General features: G+C 40.7%; 1 protein-coding gene and 1 long non-coding RNA gene across 6 annotated transcripts in view; both read left to right on the forward strand.

The window, feature by feature from the left end:
• The window catches only part of LOC127645769 (band 4.1-like protein 3), a 51,716-nt gene extending 43,832 nt beyond the window's left edge, over nt 1-7,884 (forward strand). For 2 of the 5 annotated variants that reach the window (XM_052129434.1, XM_052129435.1), the window contains 6 exons: nt 937-1,023; nt 1,110-1,208; nt 2,509-2,589; nt 4,122-4,241; nt 6,147-6,218; nt 6,600-7,884. In XM_052129434.1, the coding sequence (XP_051985394.1) occupies nt 937-1,023; nt 1,110-1,208; nt 2,509-2,589; nt 4,122-4,241; nt 6,147-6,191 (432 nt within the window). In that variant the 3' untranslated portion in view covers nt 6,192-6,218; nt 6,600-7,884. The remainder of the gene's footprint in view (nt 1-936; nt 1,024-1,109; nt 1,209-2,508; nt 2,590-4,121; nt 4,242-6,146; nt 6,219-6,599) is intronic. The other 3 variants (XM_052129437.1, XM_052129438.1, XM_052129436.1) reach the window with 2 other exon arrangements.
• A 2,336-nt stretch (nt 7,885-10,220) lies between these two features.
• LOC127645840 (uncharacterized) overlaps nt 10,221-10,481 on the forward strand; it is a 2,000-nt gene continuing 1,739 nt past the window's right edge. Inside the window, exons 1-2 of the long non-coding RNA XR_007970813.1 lie at nt 10,221-10,299; nt 10,392-10,481. The exon at nt 10,392-10,481 is cut by the window's right edge and continues 186 nt beyond it. This is a non-coding gene — a long non-coding RNA (uncharacterized LOC127645840). The remainder of the gene's footprint in view (nt 10,300-10,391) is intronic.

The following is a 10,481-nucleotide window of genomic DNA, read 5'->3' on the forward strand; positions in this document are numbered from 1 at the left end:
AGTACCTCCTCTAGAGGTAACCCTGTTTGCCCAAGGTCACGTAACACCACCGCATGTATCCGCGTCTGGCGCCATATTCCAGCCAAAAGCTTCATTCGCGCAGCCCGGCCCGGCCATTAGCTTCATTCGCGCAGCGCAGCCCGGCCATTAGCTTCATTCGCGCAGCCCGGCCGTTAGCTTCATTCGCGCAGCCCGGCCGTTAGCTTCATTCGCGCAGCCCGGCCGTTAGCTTCATTCGCGCAGCCCGGCCCGGCCATTAGCTTCATTCGCGCAGCCCGGCCCGGCCATTAGCTTCATTCGCGCAGCCCGGCCGTTAGCTTCATTCGCGCGGCCCGGCCATTAGCTTCATTCGCGCGGCCCGGCCATTAGCTTCATTCGCGCAGCCTGGCCCGGCCATTAGCTTCATTCGCGCAGCCTGGCCCGGCCATTAGCTTCATTCGCGCAGCCTGGCCCGGCCGTTAGCTTCATTCGCGCGGCCCGGCCATTAGCTTCATTCGTGCAGCCCGATGAAGCTAACTCCGATCCAGGGCCATTAGCTTCATTCGCGCAGCCCGGCCCGAACATTAGCTTCATTCGGGCACCGTGTGTATTCACGTCTGGTGCCAGCTCAAAGTTTTTCTGACTTTACGATTTGCCGTGTTTGATCAGCCACGCATCATCGTGATAATTACACATCTGCATGGTTTTATGGTATATGAAGTTGTTGCATGCATTAAAACTGTGAGATCACTTCAATATCTTTTTACTGCTGAGCTTCTTCTGGCTAAGATTATTATTAGTTGTACCGCAACAAGAACTGTTCCTTAACATACTCGAGAGGTCTATATGAAGCTGATTATTGTCTTTGAAGCATTGGCGATGTACCTACCGTACATTACACCAGTGATTATAGATTGCACTGTATATAGTGTGATTTTTGTTTTTGTGTGTGAACAGTCAGAGGAGCCGGCATTGGATGAGAAGGTTGAAGACGTTTCTTTAGTTCACACCGAGACCAAGACCATCACATACGAGTCATCGGAGGTAATGTACTCGTCGATCTGAGAGGTGCTGAAATGTCTAATCTGAAGGTGTCTTTCTAATGTCACTCTTGCGTGGTGTTTGTGCAGGTCGATGCCAATGATGACTCCGATCCAGGGGTTTTAATGAGCGCTCAGACCATCACATCAGAGAACAACAGTACAACAACCACCACACATATCACAAAGGTCAGTGAAATCAGTCGTCCATTGAAACAAAATTGGTTTTCTTCCATTGAAAATGGGTAAAATTGAACATGTATTGTATGCAGGGACAAATTATGACTTGGAAAGGCCCTGGGGCCATTTATCTCCATGGGCCCCCCTCCACCCAAAAGTTGTTCATGCCCAAAAGGGTTTTCAAGCGGGGGTGGTCACCAAGCCCAGGGCACCCCTGGGTACTCAAGGGCCCCTAGGCACTGGCCCCATTGGCCCGGTCGGTAATCCATCCCTGATTGTATGGAGTAACATTGAGAGACATAAGACGGAGAGACATGTGACGATACAGAAGCAAAACGAAGCCACGTGCTCTCGCAAGACAAACAAAACGTCGAATGGCATGAGCGCACCCGCAAAACAATAAGCCGATATACACTCATGCCAACCGACAAACAAGACGAGAGAATGTGGCAACGGCAAACAAAATGAAGCCACGTGCTCTCGCAAGACAAACCCGAATGGCATGAGCGCACCCGCAAAACAATAAGCCGATATACACTCATGCCAACCGACAAACAAGACGAGAGAATGCGTAGCAACGGCAAACAAAACAAAGCCACGTGCTCTCGCAAGACAAACAAACACCCGAATGGCATGAGCGCACCCGCAAATCAATAAGCCGATATACACTCATGCCAACCGACAAACAAGACGAGAGAATGCGTAGCATAAACAAAGCGATGCCACGCATTCTCACACTAAACGAAACCTGAGCGTACATCAGGCGACAAAAATAAGACCGGACACCTGTGTAAGAGTTCAGCCAAACTCGAAACCTCAGACTGAAGTTCGCAGTGAAACCTGTTTTCGCGAGAGACAGACAAACGTTTGACGTGAGCGCATGCTGCCAAGACGACATAAGCGCGATGCACCCACGTCAATAAACAGACAGACGTGGAGCACGAGTGTCCGGATCCCGACACAGAACGAAACCGAACCAGACAGGAAGTCAGCATCCAAACACCGTGCTCCTGACATGAGACGAGACGGACTGAAGAGTGCACGGCGGGGAAATCAACCGAAACCACGCGCTCGCACAAAGACAGACAACGAAACACAAGACTGACATGGGACAATGATGCCACGGTCCTGTCAGACAATAACCCAGAGTGACAGCACCGCGACATTCGTCTAACGTCTCCCCATTCCACCCTTGAGCTTGCCGTTTACGACTTCACAGTCTATTTTGTGTCCTCGTTCATGTTGACGTGAGCATTTGTCTTATAAAGTTGTGTCTGAGTTCTCAAATCATCGTCTCTCTGTGTATCAGATGGTGAAGGACGGAATTTCAGAGACACGGATTGAAAAGCGGATTGTAATCACAGGAGACGCAGACATCGACCATGACCAGGTACAGCGACTCGCTAACAGGCTAGCTGAAAATACACATGACGGCTACAATCACATGTATTTTATTTTTTTATATATATATATATATAAACTTTATGCATTTCAGTTCCATTACAAAATTGCATCAAATTGGATTTTTTTTAGCTAAATAATATTTTTAAGAAATCTTGTATTAATTTAGTTAAACATTACGCAATTAAATTTGATGGAATTCGTAAATCTTAAAAATAAAAGCCTATTGTAACTTTCAAAAGCACCCTTAGTTTTTGTTTATTTTTGTATTTTCTCCCCAATTTTGGAATGCCCAATTCCCAATGCGCTCCAAGTCCTCGTGGTGGTGTAGTGACTCGCCTCAATCCGGGTGGCGGAGGACGAATCTCAGTTGCCTCCGCGTCTGAGACCGTCAATCCGCGCATCTCATCACGTGACTTGTTGAGCACGTTACCGTGGAGACGTAGCGCTTGTGGAGGCTTCTCGCTATTCTCCGCGGCATCCACGCACAACTCACCACACGCCCCACCGAGAACGAGAACCACATTATAGCGACCACGAGGAGGTTACCCCATGTGACTCTACCCTCCCTAGCAACCGGGCCAAATTGGTTGCTAAGGAGACCTGGCTGGAGTCTCTCAGCACGCCCTGTATTCAAACTCACGACTCCAGGTGTGATAGTCAGCGTCAATACTCGCTGAGATACCCAGACTCTCCCTAGCAACCGGGCCAAATTGGTTGCTAAGGAGACCTGGCTGGAGTTACTCAGCACGCCCTGGATTCAAACTCACGACTCCAGGTGTGATAGTCAGCGTCAATACTCGCTGAGATACCCAGACTCTCCCTAGCAACCGGGCCAAATTGGTTGCTAAGGAGACCTGGCTGGAGTCTCTCAGCACGCCCTGGATTAAAACTCACGACTCCAGGTGTGATAGTCAGCGGCAATACTCGCTGAGATACCCAGACCCCAAAAGCCCTCTTAATTGACAGAAACAAGGGAACCCAAAATTTGAAAATCTCAGTCGCTACGTTTGTTTTTATCCGATCGAATGTCAAGTTGTGAGCAGTGACGTTAGAGGTTAGCATTGATATGTGTTGTAGAAAGATTAATCAAAGCAACAATTCTGTCATCATTTACTCACCGACATGTCGTTCTTAACCCGTATGACTTTGTTGCTATGGAACAAGCCCCAGTCTCCTTTAACGTTAATTTTATAAACACTTTAAAATTCACCTTTTAAGATTATTAAGATATATACAAATTATCATCAAAAGTCTGAAAAATGTTGAGATATAATTTTCGGAGATGTATCGCCCAGCGCTGTTATTTACATTATAATACACTTTATATGCAGTTACATTCAAATCATGGATCATTTTTATGCATTTATACAAGTCTTGAAATAATTTGTATGGATAGTACTAAAATTCAACTAATAGATGATTAACATTAATTTATCTCCTTTTTTTTTTTTTTAATTGTCAATCATTACCCGCACCTCTGTCGTCCTCTGCTGGTGGCGTGTGGTGTTGCGCTCTCAGGCTCTGGCTCAGGCCATTAAAGAAGCCAAAGCGCAGCACCCAGACATGTCCGTCACTAAAGTAGTGGTACATAAAGAGACGGAGATGCCACCTGCTGCAGGTGACGTGCCAATCACACAGGTAAGGGTGCTTCAGGTGTGCCTGCCGTCCGCTTTGCATGCTACGGTCCGTCCTGGCGTGCTTCGCTTGATTTGTGTTTGTGCTTTTGTCGACATGGCTCTGACTGTAATATAATAAGGTGATACATCGCTTTGCTTTAAATTGACACATTTAACAAGTGTTTGTTTGATCTCCTCTGCACCTGTCAACCTCCTCACAACTGACGCTACATGCAAAAGTACATACTTCAGAATATGTAGGAATACGGTATGGTAGGATTGAGTCACACTGGACTCTCTGTTTCCTCTGAGATATTTGTCCAGTTGTGTTGTGTGTTTCACAGCTGCAGATCTGCATGATGACATTCATACACTATGTGCATGGACAGATATGCATTTCATAACTCACACATATTTGTTGGGCTGGCAATTAGGGATGGGACTATATGGTCATCTCACATTTCGATATTATCTAGATTCGATATTGATGCAATTCGATATTATCACGATTCATTATTATCTCTATTCGATATCACGATTCGTTATTATCACAATTTATTATCACGATTCGATATTATCACGATTCATTATTATCTCTATTCGATATCACGATTCGTTATTATCACAATTTATTATCACGATTCGATATTATCACGATTCATTATTATCTCTATTTGTTATTATCACGTTTCAATATCACGATTCAATATCAAGATTCGTTATTATCATTATTCGATATTATCATGATTCGATATCACGATTTGTTTTTATTATCATGATTAATAGTTATTATCATGATTAGATATCTCGATTCGTTATTACCATGGTTCGATATCACGATTCATTGTTATCTCGATTCGATATTATCTCAATTTATTATATTGATTCATTATTATCTCTATTCGATATCACGATTCGTTATCTCAATTTGTTATCACGATTCAATATCAAGATTCGTTATTATCATTATTCGATATTATCACGATTTGATATCACGATTCGTTTTTATTACCATGTTTCGATATCACGATTCGTTATTATCACAATTTATTATCACGATTCGATATTATCACGATTCATTATTATCTCTATTTGTTATTATCACGTTTCAATATCACGATTCGTTATTATCATTATTCGATATTATCACGATTTGTTTTTATTATCATGATTAATAGTTATTATCATGATTAGATATCTCGATTCGTTATTACCATGGTTCGATATCACGATTCATTGTTATCTCGATTCGATATTATCTCAATTTGTTATTATATTGATTCATTATTATCTCTATTCGATATCACGATTCGTTATCTCAATTTGTTATCACGTTTCGATATCATGATTCGATATTATCACGATTCGATATCACGATTCGTTTTTATTACCATGTTTCGATATCACGATTTGTTATTATCTCAATTCATTATTATGATTTGATATCACAATTCGTTATTATCTCAATTTGATATCTCGATTCAATATCACGATTCGATGTTATCATGATTCGATATCTCAATTTGATATTATCACGATTCGTTATTATCATTATTCGATATCACGATTCGATATTATCATGATACATTATTATCAATATTTGATATAATCTCGATTCGTTATTACGATTCATTGTTATCACGATATGATATTATCATGATTTATCACAATTCGATATCTCGATTCGTTGTTATTATCATGATTAGTTGTTAATTCGATTTTATATTATCACGATTCGATATCTCAATTATCACGATATTATCTCAGTTAGTTGTGGAAAATCTGATGTGATCTTGGAGCGTTTTACAGCTTTATACCGCTGGTGCCATTGAAACAACTGCAAATCCCTCACAGCCTCGTTTTCATTTCTGTTAAAAATCAAAGATGGCGCTAGTGAGAGTAAGGTCTATTCTCTTCTCTCCTCCAGTGTGCAAAACCGCTGAATGTCAAACCATACTTTCCCTACAACTAGTCCAGGTGCATTCCTAATTATCTCCAGGTGGGACTCAGTTATATGTTTTTTTCCCCTGTAGCTCTTTACAGTATTTGTGTCCAGATGTCATTTGAACAGGCATTAAAACTCTCATTATGGAGGACAGCAGAGTGGAACTTCCTGTGCATTAAACGCCTTTAACGCACACATTCCAGCCAATCAGAATTGATTATTCGAATAGACCATGGTATAAATGTAATTACTGTGTAACACGGTATGTACTTACAGGTCTCCTTAGCAACCCAATTGGCCCGGTTGCTAGGGAGGGTAGAGACACATGGGGTAACCTCCTCGTGGTCACTATAATGTGGTTTATAATGTGGTTATAAGCTGTTGGCCGTCGTTTCTTTTGATTTCACTTGAGCTTGAACAGTTTTTCTGTTTTAGGAATAAAGTCCAAACTTCCCCCTGGTGGTCATCGGCTGAGAGGACTAACCCACGACCGGTTACCTCAGATTTCACTCCGACGCATCATCAGCTCCGCCCAGACGCCAGCGAAGACTTTCAACCCAGAAATGCAACTTGCACTCTTCTCCAAAACCTATAAAAGGGGAAAGTAACGAAAGTAATGCAACTTCAGTTTATTTCTAGTCCAACACTCTGAAGCGGAAGAGCTCGATACATTGAAACATTTTGATTTGACACGAACGTTCCAAAATGTTGCAATTTTGTATCCAGTTGTACTTCAATCCTAAAAGTGTTTTTATCACAACGGTTGTTTCACAGTTGTTGTTGTTGTTTTTCTTACACCAGATGAATATACGTTATTACGTATGAATAAATGAAAACATTTGATGATGCCGGAATATTAAGAGCTGCTTTTGGTAACTTTTAAACCCATAAAGGTTTATTTTTTACTGTGTTTAGTCACAGAATGGATCAGAACCGCAGCGCTCGTGCTTTGGTTCAACGCTGAACTTTAGGATGAAGTGTTTGCTGTGGAAATCTCTAGATTGTTTCCCTACAGGTGAAAGGTCAGTGGGGTAGTGTGTAACGAGCAGGCCTTGAACCCGGTGCTGTTCAACCCACTGCACCACCCCTAACACACCGCACCTCTGCAGACGAAAGCCAAACAAACCAACGACGAGTGCAAGTGATGTGATTCAATTCAGTTTTATTTTGGAGTAATATGCTGAAATCAGTTCGCTTTGAGTTTTTGGTCATTTGAAATATCAAAGCTGAAGTGTTTACAAGTGCAACAAACACGATTAACACTTGAGGTCAAAACGTGAAGGGATGCGTGCACGTCAACTCTTAAATACAGGGGCTTTGCCAAACATGCGTCGGGTCTTTAGCGAATCGGCACTTTTATTGATCACAAATGAATCTGCAAAATGCCCAAATAATGAAACGTTTTCAAAACATTTTGAAAACTATTAGAAATGAAGTGATTTTGATAGAAATTTGCAAGGAAATTGACATGATGGAGTAGGACGGGACTCATTTGTCTTGTTATAACAAAGAAATCAATATCCTGTGATCATAAACTTTATGAAATAATCATAAAAATAATATTAATAGAAGTGAGAATATATTACACTATTACATATCTCGGGTCAGACCCTTTACACTTCTAGAAATGTAACAATTAGAAATTATTATTATTATTTTCTAATAATATTATAATTTTTTTTTTTTTTACAGTATTGGCTTGCTTTTTATTATTTTTTTATTATTATTAAATTTGTATTTTTTGTGTAATATTGGCTTTTTTATTATTATTATTATAAAAAAATTGTGCAATATTGGCATTTCAAATTTCTTTTTATTATTTATAATTAATTTTTTTTTTGCAATATTGGCTTGCTTTTTATTTTTATTATTATTATTATTTTATTTGTATTTTTTGTGTAATATTGGCTTTTTTATTATTTTTTTTTATCAATTGCCTTTATTTTTTATAATTATTTTATTTTTTGCAATATTGGCTTGCTTTTTATTTATTTTTTAATTATTATTATTTGTATTTTATTTTTTTGTGCAATTTTGCCTTATTTTTTTTTTATTATTATTATTTTGTATTTTTTTGTGCAATATTGGCTTTTTTATTTTATTTTTTGTGCAATATTGGCATTTAAATTGTCATTTTTTTTATTATTTTTAATTTTTTGACGAGAGAAATGTTGAGTAGTACTAAACAGGTGTGGGCATAACTCCCAAAAAAAAATCTATGAGGTCCTGGGTCACTAAAGAGCCACTGTATGCATATGTAAGGGTACAAAACAACGACTGAAGGCCCAAAAAGTTATTTACATGCAAAGCTAAGTGTCTTACCCAAAAATTACAATTCTGTCAATACTCACCATCATGTTGTTCCAAACCTGTATGACTTCCTTCAATGCAGCATTCTCTTTCATTGCATCTTTTTTCTGTATACCTGTATTGCATGTGAATGGTGACTTAGACTAACATTCTGCCAGGCAGCTGCCAGAAAGATTTGGAACACATGAGGGTGTGTAAATGATGATGAAATTGTCATTTTTGGGGGGACTGTCTCTTTAAGTGGTTTTATGTGCAAATTTGAATTTGGAGCGTCCTGCAGTTGCACTCGATGAGCACTAGGTGTCAGACTGAGCGATCTCTTCAGATCAGGGATGATTCTGTAAAACGATTCAGTGTGTTCTTGATACACTGAACGTTGCAGAACTCGTGAGATGTTTCAGCTGCTCTGAGATCAGAGGACCGGATTCAGTTCTGTGACATCAGTCGGTAATCTCTTAAACCAGCGGTTCAAACTTTTTGATGCCAAATACCCCCAAATATGCCGATCCCCTTTGGAGGAACATGGTAAATGTCATATTAATACATGTTGCTTGCTCCATTCAATAACTGGTATTTTATATTTATCGATCATTGTACAAATGCCAAAATAAATTGAGATATTCTCTGGAAAATATTTACTTTAATAAAAAGGAATATTCAGTGTTCAAAACACTGTAATCTCAGTCGACAGCATTTGTGTCATAATGATGATCACCACAAATATTAATTTCATCTCGCCCCTCCTGTTCTAGTCAATGGGGTTTAATCTGTACACATTAAAATACTATTTCACAAGTATAGACACAAGACATGAACAATATGTGTGTGAACATGATTTTACTGTCATTAAATCACTTACTATACACCTATAGCTCTCTATAACTGTTCTGAGACCAGTGCAGACAGACAGCACACTGGAGGTTAAGTCATGCACTAAATAGGGAGCAAGGGAGCATCCTATAGCTCTCCTATAACTGTTCTGAGACCAGTGCAGACAGACAGCACACTGGAGGTTAAGTCATGCACTAAATAGGGAGCAAGGGAGCATCCTATAGCTCTCCTATAACTGTTCTGAGACCAGTGCAGACAGACAGCACACTGGAGGTTAAGTCATGCACTAAATAGGGAGCAAGGGAGCATCCTATAGCTCTCCTATAACTGTTCTGAGACCAGTGCAGACAGACAGCACACTGGAGGTTAAGTCATGCACTAAATAGGGAGCAAGGGAGCATCCTATAGCTCTCCTATAACTGTTCTGAGACCAGTGCAGGCAGACAGCACACTGGAGGTTAAGTCATGCACTAAATAGGGAGCAAGGCTGCATCCTATATCTCTCTATAACTGTTCTGAGACCAGTGCAGACAGACAGCACACTGGAGGTTAAGTCATGCACTAAATAGGGAGCAAGCGAGCATCCTATAGCTCTCCTATAACTGTTCTGAGACCAGTGCAGACAGACAGCACACTGGAGGTTAAGTCATGCACTAAATAGGGAGCAAGGGAGCATCCTATAGCTCTACTATAACTGTTCTGAGACCAGTGCAGACAGACAGCACACTGGAGGTTAATTCATGCACTAAATAGGGAGCAAGGGTGCATCCTATAGCTCTCTATAACTGTTCTGAGACCAGTGCAGACAGACAGCACACTGGAGGTTAAGTCATGCACTAAATAGGGAGCAAGGGAGCATCCTATAGCTCTCTATAACTGTTCTGAGACCAGTGTACACTGGAGGTTAAGTCATGCACTAAATAGGGAGCAAGGGAGCATCCTATAGCTCTCTATAACTGTTCTGAGACCAGTGCAGACAGACAGCACACTGGAGGTTAAGTCATGCACTAAATAGGGAGCAAGGGAGCATCCTATAGCTCTCCTATAACTGTTCTGAGACCAGTGCAGACAGACAGCACACTGGAGGTTAAGTCATGCACTAAATAGGGAGCAAGGGTGCATCCTATAGCTCTCCTATAACTGTTCTGAGACCAGTGCAGACAGACAGCACACTGG

Source organism: Xyrauchen texanus, chromosome 6 (assembly GCF_025860055.1).
Source record: "Xyrauchen texanus isolate HMW12.3.18 chromosome 6, RBS_HiC_50CHRs, whole genome shotgun sequence".
Lineage (NCBI taxonomy): Eukaryota > Metazoa > Chordata > Actinopteri > Cypriniformes > Catostomidae > Xyrauchen > Xyrauchen texanus.